At 39.9% G+C, this 25,542-nt stretch overlaps 1 protein-coding gene across 1 annotated transcript in view; it reads right to left on the bottom strand.

Moving 5' to 3' along the window:
* The window catches only part of atp1a3a (ATPase Na+/K+ transporting subunit alpha 3a), a 27,778-nt gene extending 2,236 nt beyond the window's left edge, over positions 1–25,542 (bottom strand). The window contains exons 1-20 of the mRNA XM_065470374.1: positions 25,147–25,542; positions 12,897–13,010; positions 12,114–12,173; positions 11,662–11,865; positions 10,474–10,587; positions 10,036–10,170; positions 9,385–9,502; positions 8,634–8,722; positions 8,239–8,418; positions 5,435–5,633; positions 4,564–4,808; positions 4,197–4,389; positions 3,871–4,046; positions 3,652–3,788; positions 3,378–3,528; positions 3,096–3,264; positions 2,333–2,487; positions 1,881–2,004; positions 1,359–1,504; positions 988–1,118 (exon numbers count right to left, since the gene is read on the bottom strand). Of these exons, the coding sequence (XP_065326446.1) occupies positions 988–1,118; positions 1,359–1,504; positions 1,881–2,004; positions 2,333–2,487; positions 3,096–3,264; positions 3,378–3,528; positions 3,652–3,788; positions 3,871–4,046; positions 4,197–4,389; positions 4,564–4,808; positions 5,435–5,633; positions 8,239–8,418; positions 8,634–8,722; positions 9,385–9,502; positions 10,036–10,170; positions 10,474–10,587; positions 11,662–11,865; positions 12,114–12,173; positions 12,897–13,010; positions 25,147–25,152 (2,846 nt within the window). The 5' untranslated portion in view covers positions 25,153–25,542. The remainder of the gene's footprint in view (positions 1–987; positions 1,119–1,358; positions 1,505–1,880; positions 2,005–2,332; positions 2,488–3,095; positions 3,265–3,377; positions 3,529–3,651; positions 3,789–3,870; positions 4,047–4,196; positions 4,390–4,563; positions 4,809–5,434; positions 5,634–8,238; positions 8,419–8,633; positions 8,723–9,384; positions 9,503–10,035; positions 10,171–10,473; positions 10,588–11,661; positions 11,866–12,113; positions 12,174–12,896; positions 13,011–25,146) is intronic.

Genomic DNA, 25,542 nt, shown 5'->3' with positions numbered 1-25,542 from the left:
TGCGAAGAGCCAAAAAGCACATAAGTAGATGAAGAGTCACCAAGCAAAGAAGTATCCCCTGTTACTCAAAAATCTCAGACATTCGTCAGTGATGCTCTTCAGAAAACAGAACACTACACTGTCTGTTTTCTGAACAGTTGGCAGCCGGTTTTTTGCTGGCATCAACCTACTTCTGAAGGCAACTCCCTGCAGGCCGACAGTTATAGTAACATTATATTAGTTTGTGTGCCTGACCTATAAATGCTGCCTGCAGAACACAGCATCATGGGCAGAGGACACACAGCGTAAGACCAAACAAGATGGACGGAAGAAAAAGAGCAACATATGTGATAGCGCACATGGGTAAATGTGGTTATCCAGTGACACCTAGTGGATGCTATGGGGAAAATAAATACAAAAACCAAATCAAATCTTATTGATGAATCATGGTCGAGATCCATTCATCCATTCTCTCACGTTCAGTATCAATTTTCTGTTTTTCCAAAACAACAACCAAAAAGCAATCGAACAAGAAACTGATGCCTTTTCTTTAGATACGAGACCTGTATACTTCTGAAAGTACTCAGATTGTTGTGTTCTCCAAGTACTAATACAGCAATACAGAACTGATCCATCAAAAATAAGTACTGTCTAGATATATTTACTTTGCAGACTGTATATTGTAATGGTGTCTATTGAGCAACAGTTTTCCTACATGTTTCCCTTTAAAATAAACCTAAAATTGGTTCAGCACGGCTGCCTTTGCAATAGATGTCTGGCGTCACTGTGTTTTGTCATTTCATTCATACAAATTGACTGTAAGAAGAAGGTAAAATTGCATACCTTACAAAATTCAACACACAATCAAAAAGTTCACTATTAATATCTAATGTGGTTTATCAGAATTGCTTAGGTTTTTAAAGCCCGAGATCAATTAGATTATTTTTGCCCACCATTTTTAAAAGGAATTCTTTTTATCATACGATCTCTTCAATAACCTGTACTTACCTCATGCCCTGCTGGAACACAGAGTTACGTCTGGTCTTGCAGATGATCACATCTGCCCACTGCACCACCACAATACTGACAAAGAAGGCTGTGTGGCAAGTAAACTCCACAATCTTACGTTGCTCATAGGTCTGCACAGAGAAAGAGAAACAGAATATCTCCTGTCTGCTTTCTACAATAGATTTCTTTATAAATAGCTTTTATTATATCAGTATTACATTAAGACTTACATTAATCATTCAAAGATTATGGCACAAAAACAAAAGATTTGTTTGAATGTCACAAATTCATCAAGTCACTCAGTGGCTCCACTACATAAGTGAACATATCTGAAACAAGAGAACACTGACACTGTAACATTTCACTCATACCCATTGCTGTCCATAGCTGTCCTCCAGGTCATTGTTGGAGCGATCGTCCCAGTTGAGCCGAATGCCGACAAGCAGAGATGGCAGAAAACCATTTTCAGCCATGATGACAAAATAGGCAAAGAAGCCCCCAAGAGCCTGGATCATACCTACAGAGACAAACAGAGAGTCCCTTAATCAAATGATACATTTTATTTGACACAGTAAAATCCTGTAGACTCGACATGGTCATTAAAGACTGTAAAACGACAGATGGAAAAGAAGAGTGATATTTAAATTAAATAAGCACTAATGGAGATGGGGTGATATTTGCTAAAAATATTTTGATCCAGATCAGTTTCATCACACAAACTCCAGATGCAGCATTGTTGAGTGCAGTGGACTCATCCTCATCAGACTGTTAATATCTTTATGTTGACAGTTTCTAAGACACTTACCTGCTGTAGAGTGCAAACCATTTTCATGTAGCTGCCTAAACACTGTTTACAGTGAATACCACAAACTGTAAAGAATAAATGTACCTACCAATCTGTCCATAGGCAATACTGATGAGTCTCTCATTGACCAGTTTGTCCCTCAGTGGGTTCCTGGGCTGTCGCTTCATGATGTCGCTCTCTGCTGCTTCATAAGCAAGAGAGATGGCTGGTACCTGGAAGAGGAGAAAGGAAAAAGAGACACTTCTGTCTTATTTGAGATACTCATTGGTAACTTCACTTATATATTCTTGATGTGTGTTTTTATAACGTTTTCATGCTATGAAAATTTGGTCTTTCTGTATCTAGGGTTTGGTATTAATACATTCTGTTCTTTGAGAGGGGAAAATGTGAGAACTGCTTCTTATAAATAGTGGTTCAACACTGCCACCTAGTGTTCTTTAAAGGTCCCATTTAAAATGACCTTGAATTCCACCTCTGTTCCTTTCATAGCCTGAACAACACGTCTCATCTTTGAGTCATTGTCCTGAGATTTTTTCTCACCATGTCAGTTCCCAGGTCGATGCAGAGGATAGTGATGGTACCCAGAGGCAAGGGGATGTTGACCAAGATGAAAAAGAGGAAGGGGGTGATTTCTGGGATGTTGCTGGTCAGAGTGTACGCAATAGATTTCTTCAGGTTGTCAAAGATCAGACGTCCTGGAAAGACAAAGGTGGTGTATAAATACAACAAACAAAATACCACATGGTCGAACAAAACTTGAGTGAACTGTGCTTTGCCCATCTAAGTGGTTGTTGAACTTCTTTTCATGAAAATCACTACAGCCCTTTAACCATTACACTGGTCCTTGAGGAGCTGCAGTTTTCTCCTGCAGGGCCGGTGTTGACAATCAGAAATAAAAAGTGACTAGAAGATGCTGAAACAGGAAGCAAAGTTTTCTCCAAAATCTCTCACTTTTAAAGCTCTTGCAACATCTGCCTCTCTCCTGTGTTGATATAAAACTGAAACTGCAGTAAAGACAAAACTGTTTGTACACTTGTGTCTCCAACATGAATCTCAGTCCACTAGTCCTGCTATGAGCATCAAATATTGAGAGGTGCACAACAGGCAGAAATGATGACTGCGTGTGCTAGCAGTTGTGGCGTGACTTTTGCTGTGTTCCTGTTGCAAACATGACAACCGAACAAATAGGATACTTTTTTAAAACTCAGCTGAAACTTTCCCGACACCTTTTATGTCTGTTTTGTCCTTTGTAGCCCAGATTCCTCACCACACTCCACCTTTCCACCTTTTGTTTGTCCCTCACCTTCTTCCACTCCAGTGACAATGGAGGCAAAGTTGTCATCTAACAGGATCATATCTGCAGCTTGTTTGGATACGTCTGAGCCAGAGATTCCCATGGCAACACCAATGTCAGCCTTTTTCAGGGCAGGAGAATCATTCACACCATCACCGGTCACAGCCACGATAGCACCCTGACAGAAGAAGAGGCCACACAAACTCACTTTACAGCCCCAGAGATAAAAACTAATTACACTTTTGTTTATCTCTCTTCACCTGTAAATCAGTGGCAGTGCAGTAACCGTACCTGTCTCTGGCAACCTTCAACAATGATGAGCTTCTGCTGTGGGGAGGTTCTGGCAAAGACAATCTCTGTGTGATTCCTCAAAATGTCATCCATCTGGTCCTGTGTGAGGTCTTTAAGATCCGTACCATGGATCACACAGGCCTTTGCATCCCTGCATTCCAAAAAAGAAGAAATATAAATATATATGTATTTTTTTTCTTCAGCTGCAAGTATTATGTATTATGGCTCAAAACAGCTTTAGCAGTGATAATGAAGCCACAGGAGTAAATGTTACCTGGGGTTCACTTGGCTGACAGGAATGTTGAGGCGTGCAGCAATGTCTTCCACTGTCTCGTTTCCCTCAGAGATGATACCCACACCCTTAGCAATGGCCTTGGCTGTGATTGGGTGGTCACCAGTCACCATAATAACCTAAAGGAAGAATAGAAGAAATAAGATTAGAAGAGGCAAATGAGAGACAAATAACAGACTGTCAGAACAGAAAGGTGTCCACCTTGATGCCAGCTGAGCGGCATTTGCCCACAGCATCAGGCACGGCAGCGCGGGGAGGGTCAATCATGGACATGAGGCCAACGAAGCAAAGGTTGTCAGTTTGGAAGTTGACGTCATCGGTGTCGAAGGCAAAACCTTTTGGGTACTTGTCCTCAGGCATAAACAGGTGGCAGAACCCTGAAGGAAGAGGGATGGTTAAATTCTCACACAATTAATTTATTTTATTTAGTACAGTCTGAGCACAGAGAGCAAGAAAAGTCAAAATTGTATTTCACTAATTGTTTTCCATGGCATTTGAAATAATTACTGTTTTCCGATCATCCTTACCCAGCACTCTCTCTCCCAGCCCTCCCAATTCCAGATAGGCATTCTGGAAAGCCTCCTTCATCTCATCGTCCATCGGCTGCTCCTTGCCCTGCACCATGATGGTGGAGCAGCGGTCAAGGATCCTCTCTGGGGCTCCCTTCATCACCAGCAGGTAATGATTGTCATTTTCCTCCTCAGTTTCATGAATTGAGAGCTGATGGGAACGGATTGAACCATTAGTATGAATGAATATTTGGTATGCAGTTCTTTGCATGTTTAAGCCGGTTTGCTACAAATTGCCTGACTCAGCTCACGTTAAAATGTACTGGCAATGTGTGTAATTGCTTATTATACTGTCTTGCTGCTCAAACAAGTACTTGGTACTCACCTGGTACTTGTTAGTGGAGTTGAACGGGATCTCTGCAACTTTCTTATTCTTGTCCCTCATGGCCTTGACGGAGCCACAGGACAGTTCGATACACTTCAGTAGAGCTGACTCTGAGGCGTCACCGGCTACGTCTCGTTTCAGAATGGGCAAAGATTCCTGACCGGCTTTGAACACAGCACGGTTGCACAGGGCAGCAATGCGAGCCAGAGACACCCATGTTGTTGAGCTCTTGTCGAAGGAGGAGCCTACAAGAAGCAAAAAGAAAGTCATTGAACCTCACTCATCCAAGCATCCAGCTGCTGATACAGCGAAGGGTTACGGTTAAATCTTGCCATTTTATCTTTAATCTTTACTTCAGTGCTTTGTTTCCATGCATTATTCCATGCATTGGCATGTAAATAGACATTACTTAGAACAGAACGTGGTTCCAGTCTCACATTTTGCTTGAAGGCGTGAAACAGCTAATCTGTTTGTTGCACTTTTTCGGCTTGAATTTATTGCTGGTTAGATCTCAGAACACAAAAACAGATTAAAACTACTGAAACAAGGTGTAATTAAAATGTTCGGACACGTCCAAGTTCAGGTTCACCGTTTTAATAATTTCTAAGATTCAGTTTGAACTGCAAATGGTGCTCAATCAGCTTAAAAAATGGTAGTACAAGCATAGCAGCGAGCACTGGAGGCAGTGTATCTGTACACGGTGACTGGTTTGCTATATTTAAAGCAGGTTCATTTTTACAGGCAAAATTTTTCGTTCGCACCCTTTAAATCCACATATTTCACAATCCTGTTTATTTCCACTGTATTTAATATATACTGCATGGAGGCACACATTTAATGCTTACTGAATAAAAAGAAAACAAAATCTCACCAGACTGATCCTCAGTCGTGTCAGCTTCATGAATCTGATTGTCAAACCACATGTGGGCCACGGTCATCCTGTTCTGGGTCAGGGTGCCTGTCTTATCAGAGCAGATGGTGGAGGTGGAGCCCAGAGTTTCCACAGCCTCCAAGTTCTTTACCAGACAGTTCTTGCGAGCCATTCGCTTGGCAGTCAGTGTGAGACACACCTGGAGGAGAGTGATGAAGCAGGAGACAAAAACAAGGAGGAAATGGGAGTGGCAGAGGAAAGGCATCAAAGGCAAAGAGAGAGGGAGAGAAAGAAAGAAAACAAGTGGAAAAGAGTTGTTGATGATCGTCACAAACAAATGGACAAAATCAATGGGAGAGAGAGAAAAATACAATTAGTATCTATGTTGTAAACTAAAAGAACAGATGAGCCTCTCCAGACACTTAACTAATTTCTGCCAACAACCTGAAACACATAACCCCAACTAGGAACTTACAACCACCCAGATGCCTGGAAACGTTCATTCTGCTCACCAACATAGCACTCTATACATGACAATGCAGTAAGAACAGAAAAGTCCTTTCAGGATATAAAAACACAGCCCAACAAGCAATGCAGAGAGAACATGAAGCATGAAAGAGCGATGCTGTGAAGCAGAGCAGCAGTGCATTATGGTACCATGCCAAGTATGGCAAGACCAGTGGGTCAAACTAGCCAAGGCCAAGCACAGGAGGCCTAAATTCAGTTCATGGTGCTGAGAAACATTTGCCTAATGTCATTACATTAGCTAGTCCTTGTCATTGCAGACAGCACCGCCACTGGCCTGGAAAAGAGAGAGACATACGGAAAGGAAGATGGAGAGAGAGAAAAACAAACACATATGGGACTGCCTTAATAGAAGGAGAGAGGAAGTGGGAGATGAAAGGACAAATACACAGAGGCGACACAACATTTCACCACAGAAACAAACTGAGAATGTTAAAGCACGAAATATAACAATCACAATATCAAACCACACAGAGAGCACACAAGCAAACAGACATGAAAGGGAGGGACAAACCACACACAACACAACATCAGCCAAAAATCACAGAAACAACACAAAATAAAACAGAAACCAATGTAAATAACACACATTCAGATGTGGGTTAAACCGCTAACAACCCAAGGAGTGTGATTGGTGACACCACCTTTAGTCTGTTACCTTCTCTCTGTGAGAAAATCGATATTAGAGTGACTTACTAACACACTAAAAATGAGAAATATTACTATTTTTAATACTAGTGAGTGTTGGAATAAAATTTTTGTTACAGCCTAAGGAAAAAAAAAAAAAAAACAGGTTTCATGATACAAAAAGTTTTCAAAGCTTCATCTAATTTCTTTGTATTTCATATTATGTGAAGCTACAGTTTGACCCAAGTCTGGACAAATCAATGTCAGACACACACATATACTACCAATCCTAATATTTCAGCTAGAGCTGGGCGATAGAACGATAACGATATGTATTGCAAAATAACTTTTTCTCGATAGAAAAAATAAAGTATTGCGATAGACCTTGCTCTCTTAAAAAAAAGAAAAGAACAGCCAATCCAAATTAAGTAGCGCAGAGCCGAACCAATCACAGCCGCAGCGTCACGTCACGTGACTTGTTACGTACAGCACAAGTGCCAAGCCGCACATGTGTAGTTGTTTGGGAAGCAGCCAGCCGGGCTGCCCAGGTAATGGAGGAAATGAGTGTGTCGACTAGAGAAAAATCAACCGAGAGCGTGGGTGACCAGGTTACCGAAGAGAAAAGAGATGATGGCTCCAATTCCGGAGAGATTGTCGAACGGAAGGGCCATAGAAGTTCCGTAGTGCGAAGGTATTTCGTAGTGATGTGTCGGTCGCAAACGAAATGGCTCTTAGAGCCGGATTTTTGACGTGAATGATGCGAGCCGGCTCCTTATCGCGAGCCGTGGGGTTTTTTACAAAGGGTTTTTTCTTTCCTTCTCTCACCCTCTCTCTCTCGCACTTTTTTTCCGCTTCACTCTGCACGCGAGCCTTGTGCTTTGCGCTGGGAAGAGGGGGGAGGGGCGGTAGTTACACTCGCAGTAGCACAGGAACAGAGCGGGAGGGAGAGAGAGAGAAAGAGAGCCAGGGACAACAACGTCACATTAGAAAGGTATAGTAATCATCCACAACTATTTTCAGTTGCAGATGATAAAGGATTCAGAAAGTTCAGAAAGCTATACAACAAGGAGAGATTGAAAATTTCCTTTTAGTTCTCAGTTTATTTGATATTGACAAAAGTTAGTCAATTTTGTCTGTTCTTCTGTAAAACAAACTAATATTTATTTTTAGAATTAATATTTTGTTTTTTAAGTGGAATTGACAATTTAGTAGTCTGTTTTGTTTGTTCTATTTTGAAACTTAAACGCTTTAGCAGCTGCCTTTTGTGTAGTTTGCAATATTTGCCTTTATTTATCTGAAAAAGTCTCATGTTCCTTAAGTACATCTACCCTGTTGAACTTATTATGGGAAATAAATATTTAAATCAAAACAAGCTGCTGATTATTTCACATTTTACTTGTGAGCAACGGCACATTTAAATCTTACAAATATAGTTATTTGGCTTATATCGTGATATATATCGTTATCGCCTGAAATGAAAAAAAAACATATCGTGATATGAAAAAATCTTATATCGCCCAGCTCTAATTTCAGCCTTATTGACAAATGTAAAAAAACTAAACAAAAACCTGAACCACACCTAAGGATCTTGGACACACACAGACACTCCATATTGCACCATCCACTAGTTTCACATCTCTCTGCCAACTCACAGTGACTGTGGCCAGCAGTCCCTCGGGCACATTAGCCACAATGATACCAATGAGGAAGATTACAGCCTCCAGCCAGGAGTAACCCAGGATGATTGAGAGGATGAAGAAGGTCACGCCAAGGAAAACAGCCACGCCTGTGATGATGTGGATGAAGTGCTCAATCTCCTTGGCAATGGGTGTCTGAGGATAAAAAAAGAAGGTGTTTAATTGACTGCAAAGAGATTTAATTTCTGAAATTAGACTTAAACTTTAAAGCTTTGATAAGGTGACACAACTAAGATAATATATAGGCTTTAAATAATATTACAAGAGTTTTAGTGAATGAGTGTATAGTTACACGGTTTTAGTTTCTTGCTGTAATGGATGTGAGCAGTTATTATATATAATATATTTACCTTCCCAGTCTCCAGACCTGAGGTGAGGGTGGCAATGCGTCCCATCACTGTGCGATCACCAGTACACACAACAATACCACGTGCAGTTCCTGGAAAAACAGAGGGAAAGGTTTTAAAATATATGCACTTCAACACTGGCTGCAGGGGAAAAAATAGAGAACGAAAAAATAAATAAATAAAGTGTGTTAATATAGATGAACAAGCGGACAGAGTGATGATGATTGGAGACATAGTGAAGAATGTAACGTGTCCACTAGAGGGCACCACATCTTACTATTTTCCAATTAATACACTGTGAGATTCATAATGCGTTTTGCTGCAATGCTGATAATACAATGTCTACAACAGGATCCACTAGAAAGGAACTGGTACAAGGTTAAATAGGATCACATTTCTAGGTCTACTTTTGATGACCAGAGAAGTCACTCATTCCATATCTAACTCACTGTCACCGTGGGAAAATTCAGAAATGCAATGATATCCTGGGTCATATTTTGTTAAAATAACAGAACAGAATCCCCGCCAAAACCAACAACAGATGGTACGAAGGACGTCTATCAGGGATATTATATTATATACTTATTTTATATTACACCCCCCCCCCCCACACACACACCCCCCCACATGAATATGATGACAGGCTGAAATGGAACAAAGCCAAAAGTCTTTCAGTCAATATTATGTACATTATCATATTAGAATAATGGTGTATTTGACTGTTGGAAAATGATGATGATGATGATAAACTTACCCTCAACACAGTTGGTAGAGAAGAAGGCAATGTTTCGGGTTTCCAGGGGGTTGTCATGGGTACAGTCAGGTGACCTGGTCTGGGGCTCTGATTCACCAGTCAGGGATGAGTTGTCCACCTGGACAGAGCAGGATTGAAAAAAATAAAAATAAAACAGACACTTGATTAGTTTGTGAGATCGGCTATCTGGGTCAAAGAAAAAGAGAAAGACAAGAGAGAGAAACTTGTTGAGGGCTACATACAAATCCAGAGAGAGAGATACAGACATGTTGCTGATGGTTTGCTCTTAGTGGACATTCCATAGTCCAGTTGCCTAGGTAACCCTCTAATGCACTTACCACCATGTCAATAAACAGTGTATTGCACTGTTATTGGTGGTACTCTAATTGGTTTCCTTGATTTTGAGAAAAGTTTCACTCGGGACCCACTTATGCTTGTCAGTGATTATTTTGTTTGTTATTGCTTGAAGTTGCTGAATGCCATTGACTTTCTGAGGTCTCCTTTATCTACACTGTTGTGAATCGCTTGCCCTGTGGATCTGTCTCTAGATCCTTGATATTCTTAAGCCACCTTACTCAAAGGCAGCACTGTGTAAAGTTCTACTATCTCTGAATGTCTGTCATCATGAATCTGTCTGTGCCTGTAGCTCACCTTGCAGCCATGTGAGGAGATGATGCGGAGGTCGGCAGGGATCCGGTCTCCTCCTTTCACCTCCACCAGATCTCCTGCAACTACCTGCTCAGCGTTGATCTGCATCTTCTCTCCCTCGCGGATCACCAAGGCTTGCTGGATCACAGAGTGACAAAGAAAGATGTAAACATGCTATTTGGAGGATCACTTCATATAATACATACCCACAGAACTCGACAAGCGATACACTCATTAATTTTGAGCACCCTTTGGGCTTTGAATTCTAAATGTTTAGTCACTCCACAAACTGTAGCATAATTTATTTCAAACCGTCTTCAAGCAAATTCATTTGGAAAACTGGATTTAATCAAGCAATACATTTAGTGAAATCCACTTCTGGCACAACACCACAAAAACATCCATGCATGATCCTGGCGATGACTAGGAAGTCTCTGGTACCTGAGGGACCATGTTCTTAAATGATTCCATGATCTTGGAGCTCTTAGCTTCCTGGAAGTAAGAGAAGCAGCCGGTGATGATGACAACAGCTGACAGCACGATACCCAGATACAACTGTAGAGAAAGACAGAGAGGAAAAAAAGATGTCAGACTGTCATATTTATAAAGAAAATAACTAAAAGACTCAACTTTTATCTAAAACTTGATCACATGAAAGGAAAGGAAGAAAAAAAAAAAAGAGACTAGCAGAGATACAAAGTAAGAAGCTAACTTTGTGTCAATAAATGCTGGACTTCAGAGGCATGTAAGAGCTAAAGACCAAAGCTATTTCAGGAACTCAAGGCTTCTGTGAAGTTTGAAATCTAGAAATAACATAAATCATCTTTAAGTCTTTCATTTAAGTCTTGCATCCTGGAGCTGACAGCAGCATGTGGTTTGATTTGGACTCAATGAACTGAACGCTGTCCATCTGTTTGCAGTGTACTTTATTAGTGGTTTTATGACTATGTTGGTTTGCTGTCATATGTTTTACAATCGAAAGCTCTAAATCTGAATCTTGTCTTTCATATCTTGCGTTCAGCATCTGACATCAGTGTGTGAAAATACAGTTTGCTGACACACTCTTGGCCACTCATTACTCATGACTCAAAACTGGTGATGTTTCACCCCGAGACCTCCCTGTGGCCTGAACAAAGCATGTTGTCCTTTAATGCTGTGTGTGTCAGAGTCATTTAGCCTCAGTCCTTTGCTCTATTCAATGCTCTGACCTGGCATGAAACAGTGCTGACCTGTAAATGCCATACTCTTACCCTGCAATTACCAATGCCAGGAGTCATATGCTCCCTGTGGCAAGTCCAAAGTGGATACAGACAAGACGGTGTCTGTCACTCCAGAGATGGGTCAGCTGACATGGGTTTTACAAACAGCTGACACATATTTTATCATAGGGATGAGATGCAGCCTCATCCCTAAGGAGTAGTGACTCAGCAAATTGCTTTGTAAAGTGATATGCTACAGGACAGGGCACACACACACACACTACAAACAATGTGCTCTTCCCTAGTTTGTGTATAACTTCTCATACGTGCTGATGTTTGTATTTTAAGCAACAAACCCTGCCTACTTAAAATGAATGAGGATTAATAATCTATTCTATCATCTATCCACCCATCCTGACAAACCACTTACATTATCCCCAGCAGGTTCATCCTCTGTGGCAGCCTGGATGGCATAGGCCAGGAAGCAGAGGATGGCACCAATCCACAGCAGGATGGAGAAGCCACCGAACAGCTGACGACAGAACTTGACCCATTCTGGGGTGGTAGGGGGTGGAGTCAAAGCGTTGGGGCCATCCCTGGCCAGATATTCTGCAGCCCTGGCATTGGTCAAACCCTAGAAATTATAAAAGCAATGGACAGAAAACAATGGAATGATGGGATGTGAATGGAGGAAAAATAGAATAGAGGTGAAAAACAGGAAAGGAAATAAAGGTAGTATAGTGGATAGGCCTACTTATGTACAACAGCCCATTTGCACTTTAAAAAATCTTCATAAGTGGTGCAACATACACCAACTTGTACGTCAGACAGAAATATCAAAAAGTGCAAAAGTGTAATTTTGATTTGAAATAAAGTACTTACTTGAACGATATCGGTGTTGTACTTCCGGCAGACCTCCTCAACAGACATTTTGTGTTCAGTCTACAAAGAATAAAGATTTATCATGAAATCAATCAAAATCTCAGTCACAATGTATTACATTTATTTATTTTGATAAGACTACAAATTAACTTCAAGAAGCAAATAAAAGCAAATCACCACTTACACGAAGCAGTCATTGAGTTTTAAATATTGTAGATTTCTGGTTGCCAGCATAAAATTTCATCAATGTTTTTGGTATTTTACAAATGTTTCAAATAATTGTAAATAATAATAAAGACTGATACCTTTTTTTTAAATTATTATTTTGTTATCTGAACATCTGATACAGTTTTGTATCACTGGGATTTCCTGTGGGTTTGGCTTCCTACCTCACACAGAAGAATATCCTTCCACAGGAGGATTAAATTGCTCTGCTATGTTATGTCAAACCACACTGTAACATTACTGTGCACCAGCTGCTACGGAACACCACATCTCTGCCATCTCCTTTTTAACCAGGGAGATTAGATTACAGTTGGATCACAGCTCTTTGAATGCTGGACACAGGCCAGGAAGCTTAACAAACTTCTCAGTACTCAGCTGGGATTTCAAGGTTTTTGTTTACTGTCTATGAAGAAGCCTACTCATACTTTATATGTGGTCTTTCTGCATTTTCATTTCTCAAACCTCAGTAAGAGTTCCAGTTTATACATCAGCACCTGGCCAAAACCTGCAGGCGAAAGCAGTGGGCTAAGATGAAGTGGTTTTAAAAAGTGTACATACTATGGGAACTTCCTTCTTCAGGTCATCGAGATCCTTGCCTCCCTTCTTCTTGGGCGACTCCTTCTCATCCTTGTCCTGCGTGGTAGCCACGCGGTAGCTGTCCGACCGTCCATACTGTAACGCAGAAAGAAAACATGTATATCACGAGCCTACAGTATTGTTTAATTTATCAATGCAGCACAGGAGCTTTCTTTAAATACCACAAACAACTTCACAACAAAAAAAAAATCCAAATCACAACAGTGCTTTATTGAGCCCTCAAGGGAGAAAGAAAAAGCTGAAGTGATGACAGGCAAAAAAGATTTGACTGCCAGAGTTGTAGCTGTTATAATCTATAGTTTTTACCAGTAATCATAAAATAACACAATGACTACAGAGAACTGTTTGGCTGGGCCATAAACTTGTTAATAAACTTTGTGGCTTGTGTGATTCCGTCTCTACCTCTTCCATATTAAGCCTCAGACAAAACATTAAGGTTCAGATCTAAACTTGGCTATAATCCCCTGGTGTGTCAAGACTTCCTGATTAAATCTGGTATCATTAGAGAACAGGCTTGAATCAAGAGCTCCTCTTAAACTGCTGTTTACACGAGTCTCTATTTAGGCTTCTGCTGTTTAAACTGTTGTTGTGGCTGAGAGGAGGATCAAGGGAAATTAATATGTCATAAGACAGAAACAACAAAATCTGAAGCACTTTCCTAATGTGCAAATTATTGCACATAATGTGTGTAATTTATTTAGATAAATGCACCAGCAAGGTCTCACAATTTTTTTCCATTGTGCATTCATTTTCTAAATTATGTCGTTCTATTATAAACACTCTCATCCATCTTATTTGTCAGAAATCTATAGATTTTCTTGTTAAATCTAATTACTCCTTTGTCTTTTGCACACAGTCCTACATGTTAAATTTGTCCATATTGAAAAATAAATAAAATAATCTGCAATACAAAGACACCAGAGTTGACTATTTTCGCCAGTGGTACATTCCTAGCCAGTCACTATTTATGCTGTGATTACTTGCCAAATGAAACGTATCACCAGAGAACATCAGTGCATGTCTCACTGGTAAACTGAGGCTAAGCTTACAGTATAAGCTGTGACACTAGATTTACAACACTTGATTTGCATGACACGTTCATGATTTACAAGTTATGATTTACATAGCCACGCCACATGATTTACATTTCAAGCACAGTGATATGCAAATGCTTTACTGTAAAAGTAAAGAGACCATTTGGCAAAAAAACAATATTTCCCACTGTTTTTAAACATAATTAGATGAAATGTGCTGTATGAAAAGACAGGTGCTTTTTTCCATTTTTATTTTCTTGCTTGATCCTCTTCTGTAATATCAGTTAAGGCAGTCTTTACATATACTTTATAGATGCAAACTTATTTCTCAGAGACAAAATTATAAGTGACTTATTCAGGTCTGCTGCTGTGCTGCTTCTCCCACTGGCAGAGGTTAATCAAAAGTTAATCACTTAACTTTTATGTGTGTATTAGGATGAGATTGATACAACCTAATGCTTAGTATAATTAGGAACAAATGTGAGAGGTACACTGAGGCAATTTATGACATACTGATTTGGTTCATGAAGCTGGGTCAATAAAGTGATGCATTTATAAAAACATGGAAAGGAAATCTCTTTCCCTGATTGTGAACATTGAACAGTCTAATCAGATCTATGAAGTTTAAATTTAAATTTAAAATGTAGTTTATGTCTAAAGTCAGTCCACAATTCCTGAAAGGGTTTTGATCCTGAAAAACATGTGACTATTTTGTGTGTAACACTACACAGATGTTTGCTACCATCCAAATGTGACAATGTACTCTGTGAACAGCCACATACTGGCAATCAGATTCTGTTTAACCTTGCATGATAAGATGAGAGAAGTGACTTATTTTGGGAAAGCTCTTATGTGGATTAGTCTGGGCCGAGAGGTTTCACACTGATTTGATGGTTGCTTCATACTGTTTACCATCTGTTTTTTTCCTGACTGGAATGAAAGCTGATAGGGTGATGGCTTGTTGACAGCCAATGACATTTTGCTTTGCACATCTGCCTATGTGCAGTCTTAGAGTTTGTGCATATGCCAGATAGTTCCATGTCAAAATTGTGTCAGCATCTTTTACTGTGGAGAAATCTTTTAAGGACCACAATTGTCTAAATGCTACTTTACACAACAAAGTGGTGTATTAGGATAGGTGCTATAATATAACTTGCAAATAGCTCTTATCCAGCCCTAGGAGTAGTCCTGATCAATGTGGTGCAACAGACAAAAAGTTATGGCTGGACGTTTGGTTCTATTCTCTCTTTACGTTCATTTGGAATGAATGACTTCTGTTGGTTTAAAAACAATAAAACTTATTGACTACCTCACATAGGGCTGTTCGATATAACGATATATATCGGATGACGATATAAAAACGTCTATCGTTTCATTTTACGCTATCGTTTGTTTCGTGGTGTCGCAAAATAAACTGTTTACGGCAATATTTTTTCATCATTTTGATGGTCACTGTAGTGGCTATATTAATTTCTTAAAGTTCTCTCTTTCTCTTATATTTAATATAACCACACTACAGACAGACAAGCGCCTGTTTTTATGCGCAACAACGACGGTGAAACCACGGCGTGTCCGCTTGTTTATTTTTCACATAAACCTTTCACAATAAAGCTCAAGATCCTGTTGAGACTTTTCAAAATAAACTGAATCACGTGAAAGATGCAGAGTATTTACGGATGAGAAGCAAAAAAGAGCCGTCAGGTGCTAAAAAATAAACCTTAGACTCAAACGTTAGAACAGGCTTTTCCCCGCAGCACGCCGTGTAATAAATACTCACAAAGGAAACGGCGGCCGTTACAAGTTATGTCTAAAAATGTATAGTTTCATGCATCAGTTAAAACACTCGACTCTAGGTCCATGACGCCCAGCTAGAAACACTTCACGCAAGTCGAGCTGCCCGAGATTCACAGAATTTACAGAAAATGTTGCATTTTTGTGATTTATATCATTATCGGACGATAGATGTCTTAATATCGGGATATGAGATTTTGGTCATATCGCACAGCCCTAACCTCACACATTAACTTGTGTGTTTATAATTCAAATGTGTTAGTGACTGCACATCATGATACTGGCAAATAAACAACTGTTTAGCCACTCTATAGAGACAATGCATCACTGCTGACCTTTTTATTGCATGACAGGCAATGAATTACTTTAAAAAAAATAACAGGAAGTAATATTAAAACTGGCCATTTTAAAATGTATATATGTGCGCAGTAGTGATTTAATCAGTGCACGTGTTTATTTTCTGTTTAGCTACAAGTTTGTGGTTTCTGTGTGTGCACATAGATTTCTATTTGTCTGTGTGTGTATGAGAGTATCTACTTTTTTGCCATCTGTCAGGAGGTGAAGTGTTCCCTGGACACTCATCCAGCAGGCCATCAGATTACGGCTGTTTACTACACTAACAGATTAACCCAGTGAACAACAATAATCCCTTTCAATCACTCTCTCTCCCTTTCTCTTTACTATCTTCCCAATACTACTCTCTCATTCATCCTTACTCATTCGCTTTTTTACAACACTGAAACGTCTGAAGAAAAGAAAACACTGATTCAAAAAACTTGCACATATAGAGTCATCAGCTAAAATATATATAATTAAATAGCTCATAAATTTTGGCACCAAATATAAGATTTTAGAAAGCTGAAAGTTATACCTCTCAAACAATCTTTGCTGTTGGAGAATCTTGTAAATTTGATAGATTTCTTTGCAGAAATCTTTGAGTGGCACGTCTTTCTTATCAAGTCTATGGCAAAAATGCAGTGAATATGTTTAAATGTGAGAATTACCACTGACTGAACCAATGAAGGAAAATGATACTGCTATCCTGCATTTTTCTAACTTTTTTTCTTTACTATACATTACAAATGCCAAATTGTTAATAAAATATCAATACTGTTAGGCAAAAACTTGCCAATGTAAGTCTGATTCTTTATCTTGATTATGCTTTTCTTTACTGTGTCGAGTTTTTCAGTATAATAACAGTCTGAGGACTGCATGAGATTCAGGTTTACAAAAGCACCACTGCCATGATTGTGCTGTCACTATCAGAAAAGTATGGTAGCACTGCTAAAATGAAATGGCAGACTTATATCTTTTAAAACGTTTAAATACTTTAGCTTGACTGTTTAACTCTGAGAAACTTCTACACAGAGATTTTGCAACGTTTCTAATATGAATAAGTATGACACGCACATCACTAAGCTTTTAAAAAATGTTTGTGGTTTGTGCTGCAATATAAATTTAACCAAATGAAGGATTTTCACCAGCTTTCCACTGTGGGTCAGATTATTGTGATGATGGTTATTCACGATCACATAACATGAAAAGTATGCAAGAAAACTTCACAGTGCACACTGATAAAAAGATTTCTGTGAATAAACACTGCTCTCACATATAAAACCATCTTTACTACACATTCTGACAGAAATCAGGCAATCAGTAATGCATCCACACTTTGTCTCAGAGTTAAGTCAGTTTGTTCTCCTTCAGTACAAGTAGGATTCAGAAATCCTGCAGGTGAGCACTGCACTTGCTGCTCTAACGTTGGCCTGTGCATATTCATTCCCAGTCATGTTTTTCCTAACATTTACTCAAGCTTATGGAGACATACTTGATGACTTTTTAAAAATTTTCCTAACACAAAATGCAAAACAACAATAGACTTATTGAACAGTGTCAAAAGACAACAAAGAACACCTAATTACATTCTCCCAGTCAATGTGACATTTAAAAGTATTCCTGAACCAAACTAGAGCCAGGATAGGTTCTTAAATTTCCAAAAAAGGTGTCAACCTTTTGAGAAAGTATGTTCTATATACTCAAAATTTTAAACAGGAAAACCTGATTTACTTCACTTTTCATACGGTAAGTCAAAGTGTTGGGATGGAAACTGGAGAGAGACAGCAGTGCCACAGTAAGCAACACAGATAGAAAAAACGCCTGGTGCTGGTGCTTTACTGTGACATTTGGGTACCGAGGACATAAGCATATAAACTATAACAACTGGAAACCCTACAAAAGAAATCCTGACATCCAACTGTGAAAATACTGTGAAAAAGGAAGAAAACCACAGAAGACCACATATGAACTCACGAGTCTGCGTCACATTAGGGTAATTTAGAGCTGGTACAAGTCCTATTATAAGCAATAAGTAGAATATGCACCAAACAACAGTCGATTTCTCTCAGCACCACCTGTCAAACTGATCTAGTTCAATTCTACTTCATATTGATGATTTTATCTTTCTCTGCTAAATTACACACTTCCTAGTCTCTGTCTAGTTACAGGCTGTAAAACCTGAGGAGGTCTGAGCAGCAGATGTTGTAAGCTGAGGTACGGGACAGATTGTACGTGCTGAACATTTGTAGTCTGCTCGATCTGTTGGTGTATGGCCCCTGGCTCATGACACCACAGCAAGGAGAGGCGCTGGATAAGCCACTTCTTAATCTGCTGAAATCACTGCTTGCTCAAATCTCAGACATCAGACAGGGACATTTATGGAGGCATCCTAGTTAAAATAATGTAAGGAGAATTAAAACAAAACAAAACAAAACAACAACACTAGGATTCTGATACAACAAATCAAAGTCGGCAACCTGGTGGGCAACCATCAAATGAGATATATACAAATCTTCAAATGTCCCCAAATGTCTAAACTTTTATTTTTGGGTTACTATGACAACTAACATATAACACTGCCACATCTCTGCAGGACAAATATTTTTTTGTTTATTTACTGCCAGTAATTATCAGAATCATTATCAACTGAACTTCAGGCCAGATGTGAAGCAATTTTTACATGGTCCAATTAGATTCAAAGTTTATGCAAAGACAAAACTTCAGGCCAGGTGATGTGAACAGAGGCAAATGCATATATGCTAAACTTTAACATTTTACTGAAAAGCTTTGCGTTTTAAGTCTGTTAGCTGATCTCGTCCTACAGACTTGAGCTTATATCACTAAAGGCAAGCTTATAATCAACATTTGGTGTCAATAAGACATGATTTATCTCATCAAAATCATGTCTTATTGCCATGATTTAACCTGTTTTTATAGAGGCTGAACAAAAAAAAAAAAGCAGGGAGCAAGCAAATTATGCTGCTGTTACCCAAGCCTAGCTACTGATTGTATTTTGGAAATACATCAAGTATAATGATTGGTAATGATTTATGGTTTGCAAAATGGCCCACAAACACTCATAAAGCAGCCTCTATACTGGGGATATCAAACCCACTTTAGTTAAAAGGCCACATATAGCCCAATTTAATTCCAAGTGGGCTAGACTACAGACTGAAATTGTAACCAGTAAAAGTTCAAATTCAATGATACATCCATTTATAAAACGGATGAACAGCCTGAGCCATCTTCAATGATGTCTTATCATGTGCATTACACATTATATGAAATACGAAACCATTAAATGTTCACATGTACAGTTTTTGGAATGAGACATCTGACTGTAAATGTAAAGAAATTAAAGATTTTGCTGCAATTTCACACTTTGCAAAGCAAGACTGGGACATGAGTTTGGCAAAAAAACCAATCCACCATCTGGCACTAAATTGTCTAGTATTTAACCATGTTCAGTATGTAGTATTTAGCCTATTTTCAGCTAAGTCTGAAGATGCTCCAGTGAACAGAACATCATAGTCTCAGCTCAGATTTTTGAATGAAGGATGCTGCTGCTGGTGTACTGCATTCACTGGAGTTCAGTAGCTCTGATGGGGACACAGTGGCTCAACATAACCACATAACACAAAGAAATGGATTATCACACAGATCAGTGGACTGACCGACCTGGAAAACACAGATGAACTGCCTGTCACTCACACACACTGAGTAAGAGGGCACTTGCCCCCCTTCACCCTCTCCTCCCACTTTGTTTACATTCTCCTCCCTCCAGGCTGTCCATCTGTTTCTGTGCTGTCTACTACTCTTATCTGCTCATTCGAGCAAAGATTTAATCAAAAGGAGATAGTTTGAACCATTACCATGATGCAGACTATGTAATGATAATGTCTTAGAATATGTATTTACAGTGATGAACATTGAACACTGAGTAAAGCCATTGTGATTTGGTCAAAGACACAGTTTAGACTTGGTTATCAGTGGGCGTACATTCCTAATAACACAAAGTGCATTTTGCAGCATTCCCCACCATTAGGCTGTGTGCCACCCCCTGCAGTGCATTAGGTCTATGAGTATGACAGAAAACCGCAGTTGCTGAAAGGCTCAGAGTGATGGCATCAACTTTTCAGTGGGTAATGTGAGGTTTCCTGTGACTGATAGGAGGGTGTAGGTGCAACTAAAATGTTTTAATAATGTAATGTTTAATGTGATGGTATGTTATGTAACAATACTGCTCTGCATGCAGTGTGTCTGTATGGTAGTGCAGGAAGGCATGGAGTGGTTCACCTTGATTATCCTCCTTAATTTCAGACTAATTTCTAACTCAGACCAGAGACGTCATACAGATAGTTAGTGATGTCAAGGTGACATCACTCCACATTCCAGGAGGTTTATGTTACACTGACCAGAGAGCACAAACTGTGATATCGGAAAACCCTGATCACTGATTTGCTGGAGTGTGGATCAATGCTATTTGCACACTCACACACACAGATGGAAACTAGTTAGACACAGGAAGCTACGACTAAGTATTAATGAAATGAAAAGTAGATAGTCTGGAACAATTACACAACATGACCATGAGAACAGACTATATTGTAACTGCTATTACATATATAATAACAAACTGCGGCAGCACAGACTATTTGTACTAAAGAACAGAAAAAAAATAATTACACACAATTTTATAAAATTCGTCGTCTGCTACTGGGACAATATATTTAATTTTAAAAAAATAAGTAAATCACACTTATCATCAATGCACAGTTATTGTCAGGCATTTAGGTAGGAATTGGCATGTGGGGATACCAAGGTTTGGTATAGTGACACATCGTGGGAGAGAGAATCACTTAGAAATAAGTCACAAAATAATTTATTTCATGAGGTCCAGTAGATTTGTCTTTGTGTAGGGTCTGTGATTATGTAACCTGTGCAACTATTTCTGGATTTAGCCAAAAATAATCAGCAAAACATCATGCATAGATACAGTATCTCATTTAAAAACTCTAAAATGAATTTTAAGTCTGACATTTTATGTCAGACTTAAATTTCAAGTTTATAACATATCAATTGCTGGGCTATGCTTACCTTTGAAAATAATCTCTCATTTTCCTCTCCTGTCCTTTTTTCATCTTTTTCCATTTATCAGAGTGGCACATTAATGTTTTATTCTTTCCCGAGGAAATACATCAGCTGTACTTTTAGGGAACAGAAGTATTTTGGGAAAACTGTGCACAATGTGTTGAAGATGTAAAAAGTCCACAGGATGTTTATTATTTTATTATGAGTGAGCAGGTATTTTCATGCTGTCACTAAGCAAGCACATGAAAATGAAACTAATTTGATAGTAATATGCATTAAGATGCTTATAAGATTGAATCATTCATTAACTGGAGGTCCTGGAATGCTGTTCCAGATCATTCCAGCCCACTTTTTAACCCCCAGTTATGAAGTCACCTGTGACTAATATCGGGCCTTTAACCCCACAACTTAAAGCCTTAGCTCAGTATATGGTTTATAGCTAAAACTATACTCTGCAGCCATCTTAATCTTACCCAGAACCTTCTTGTTGTGAGGGGAGAATGCTAAACACTGCATCACTGTGTCACCACCCATCTTACATCATCATCTATGACACATTAAAAATTGGCTTCTACAATCAGACCATGTGAAAAGTCTGGCCAAAATTTTGTTATCCAGGAAAAACCTTAATAATAATAATAATAACACTTTAGTCTGAATAAGTGACTTGAATTGAGTAATTCACTTTAGCACGATGAGCTCAGGACTGACTGTCATCATGTTAATGAATGTTTAAGACACGAGACTGATAGCATTGACTAAAACAACAGTTTGACATATTTTTATAGGTTATAGAGCGAGACAACACTTAATGCTTTCATCTGCTATTTTTTGACATGAGTGTTTCAACCATGAATGACTGTACACTAACATTAACTGGTGCACGAGAATGTGAACTCACTCAGTTAGCTTCAATGCAGCCACTACAGTAAAGAGGTCTGACAATGTCGAGAGCTTCATCTGTATGAATTACACATCGTCAGTGAGAGCGGGTTTAGTCATGAGAGCTGCCTGCCTCACACATGCTTACACTCACACAGCCACACCATTCTCCACTGTGATTGACTCTTCTCCTGAAGCTTCCGCACCAAGTGCATTATGGGATATGAGCAGATGCTTTCATCCTTGTACATTTTTCTTCTCTTTCTGAATCTCAGCATTTATTTCTCCATTTTTTCTGCTGGGGCTCCATCATTGTTCCCTCCTCTGTGTCATCGCTGCACAGGAGCAGCATCCCACCAGCTCTTTTTACATTTCTGCCTCCTCCATCTTTTTCAGTGTTCACCCTTCTCAAGGTGACTCACCACACAGCCGTCTCTTTCTCACCCTCTCGCTCTACCTCCATCAGCTAGTGTCAGTCACAGTATCCTGGTCACTCTACCAATTACAAGGACCTCCGTGCGAAGCCTGTGGCTGCTGACCTCCATCCTTTCACACCACCAATCCAATCGCTGCCTTCTGCAGCATCCATCTCTATCGATTGATTGGCCTGGATCAAATGACCCTGTAGTTGCCTTGTCAACTGAGCCTCCCTCTGGTGTTCCCCACCCCCACCACAGTGCATTTCACTCAAATCCGCTTTATCTATCTGTCCAGTCTTCAGGCAAACCACAGCTTGAAAATGGGAATTTCCACTCCCCCCACATGCACTGATACACCCTCCTCCTCAGCTCCTCTTCCTCCTCCTCTCTTTCACGCAGTGGTCAAAGATGTGTATGGTTTCCCCCTTCGGCAATCTAGTGGAAAGCATTACAACCATTCGTATTTCCACAACTCAGCCTCCACTCTCATCCCATCCAAACCCGGATGTAGAACAGAAGAGAAAGCGACTACACTGCACAGGGAGGGAAAGGCACTAAAGAAGAGCAGCTACAGTTTTCTAATGTACATGTTAAGCAGATTTTATCAACTCAATATATTTATGTATACACAAAAAAAACACTAAGATGCAAAATAGGGTTTTTCCTGGCTTAAAATGAGCCTTGGGTACATGACTATGCAAAGAAATACAAATCATTACTTAAGCACAGACTCTGTGTTTCCTTACTGAACAGAAGTCAGTGTTTTTTCCTGTCATCTCAGGCCATTTGATAAAGCAAAATGTGTTTTATTCTTTAATTACATAAGAGAGCGCTTATAAGCTGCTTTTATTACAATACGGTGGCTTTGATTAGGGCATCATTTTTTGTATGCAGGAGAAACTCAGTATTTAGTGAAAGTAACTGCAGAAGATTAAAAAAACTGTAATAAAAATACAGGCTGTAATACGACATTAATGAATATGGACACTGAGTCATTATATTAATTAACCCGTTATAATCACAGTAATAATATATGACTGAAGCTGTGACATCGAAATGTTGTTGCTGGAACAGGATGTATTATGAACTGACAGATCACTGACGTTTTATGAGTCTCCAGGGTAAAACAGGTAGATTTAAGCCCATCTTCCTTTGAGTTCTAAGCAGTTGATATTTTTGTGTGTGGGATGTGAAAAATTGGGGGTGGGGGTCGACCACTGCTGAGGAACCATTTTGACGCATTTGCCTCCGTGCCCATTTGGTACCCAGACCTAAGATGCCTCCACATCCACGGAGCCCGTATCCTCAATGACAGCAGCACGACGCATCGTCGCATTATGTAATGTTTGAATGAAAACGCAGCAAATGGCGGGTGGGGAAATTTTAGGGGTGGGGGGGTCGTAGCCTTTATGGTTCAGAGTCCCAGACACCACCCTCTCTGTGCATCTGGACGTTTAACATTATGGCTTTCAAATAATCAAATGAATTCAGGACATCGTGATCGCTCTTTTTCTTTTAAATAATAACTGAGAAGAGGCACATTTGCGACAGTTGAGAGTTACCGCAGTCAGACTTGGAGGGATGAGATGATATTCCGCAGTCCGGACTGCGGGTTTACCGGCAAAAGGTTACGCATGTCCCACGCGTAATTCCGCGTTTCATAGGCGTATTATTCACAAAAGATTTCATTTCGGACAGGGCTTATCCGTGTCGTTACGCTGTCTGAATAATTGTGCATTTTGGAGTTGTGAATTTCCTCAATCATCTGCAGCAGGTCCAGCGCCAGATGCGCGGTCCGTGTAATCCCGTTTTTTGGAACCGGTGCATGAAGCAGCACATTTTTCTGTCACTTCATCACCAATTCTTGCTAAAACCAGAGAGAGGATACTTATTTCTACACTGGGCCTGCTTGGGTCATCGTTAGATTACTGAAAGCGTTACAGCACCATTCTGGAAGAAAGCTCCTATGACATCTTTAAAAATCGGGATTAATCTCAGTGTGTTTGCAGTGCAGGGTCAGTGAGCTAAACGCCCCTTTTGTCTGCTGAATGATTAAACATGAAGCCGTGGCAGCACTTTTCACCCACTGGGGAAAATGAATCAGATTTCGCAGGTCAAGCAGCAACACTAAAGGGCTTGTCGTATGGTTGGGAGCTGCACATATGCTACTTGAACTCAAACACTAAATGGCCAACGTTACTGTGGCGGGTTTCCACCCTGCACCGGCTCCGTCGCACCGGCTGGAGTCTGGATGCGGCGGACTGACTCACAAATCTGGCGCATGATCCGAAGGAAAAAGAAGACCTGGTGTGCAGGCAACAGGAATCACCTCCATTACCCGTTAATTACAAGTGCGCTGATTTGGTGTGGTAAATGGCGTCAGTGACAGGCACATAATGGGCGCTCGCATCCATTTGGGAGACTGAAAAATTAACGCAGCACTCCCAAAATAACGCTAACCACTTGATTAGGCGAGTCACACATATCCCAGCGCGTTCAATGTCATTGTAACATCATGCATGTGCCTCCATGTACGGTTAACCCTTACGTCGATGGCCACAGACTAACCATTAACATTACTAACTCACACTTTAGCCGACATATAGATATAATTTATAGCATGCTAGCTAAGAAAGACGCAAGAAATTCGTCTCTTACCCCCATTTTGGCGCTTTCAGTCGGCTCTCCTCAGACGAGTTGCTTTTTTAAGCTCGATTCAACCAGAAAAACTGGCTCTATAAGGCGAGGAGACAGGCAGAGGACAGAAGAAAAAATGCCCCTTTCGGCTGATAACGTCAGCTATTGCTCAAACGACAAAAAAATCAATTAACTAGCTATCATAATACCCTAAAATATAATTTCTTAAGAGGAACGGGACCAAGGTTACCCTGACAAAGCGACGGCTCATAAAACACTTAATCAAATCTTCATCCCGTTCAGATGAACATCAAAAAGGTGTGTTCTGTTGCGGAAAATGTTAAATTAAACGCAGCCGTTGGTGATACTTCACCAGCCGTGTCCCTGCGAGGCTCAACTGATGCCGGGGGAAAGAAG

This window comes from Pelmatolapia mariae, linkage group LG22 (assembly GCF_036321145.2).
Source record: "Pelmatolapia mariae isolate MD_Pm_ZW linkage group LG22, Pm_UMD_F_2, whole genome shotgun sequence".
NCBI classification, from domain to species: domain Eukaryota; kingdom Metazoa; phylum Chordata; class Actinopteri; order Cichliformes; family Cichlidae; genus Pelmatolapia; species Pelmatolapia mariae.
This window is presented reverse-complemented; position numbering and strand designations above follow the sequence as displayed.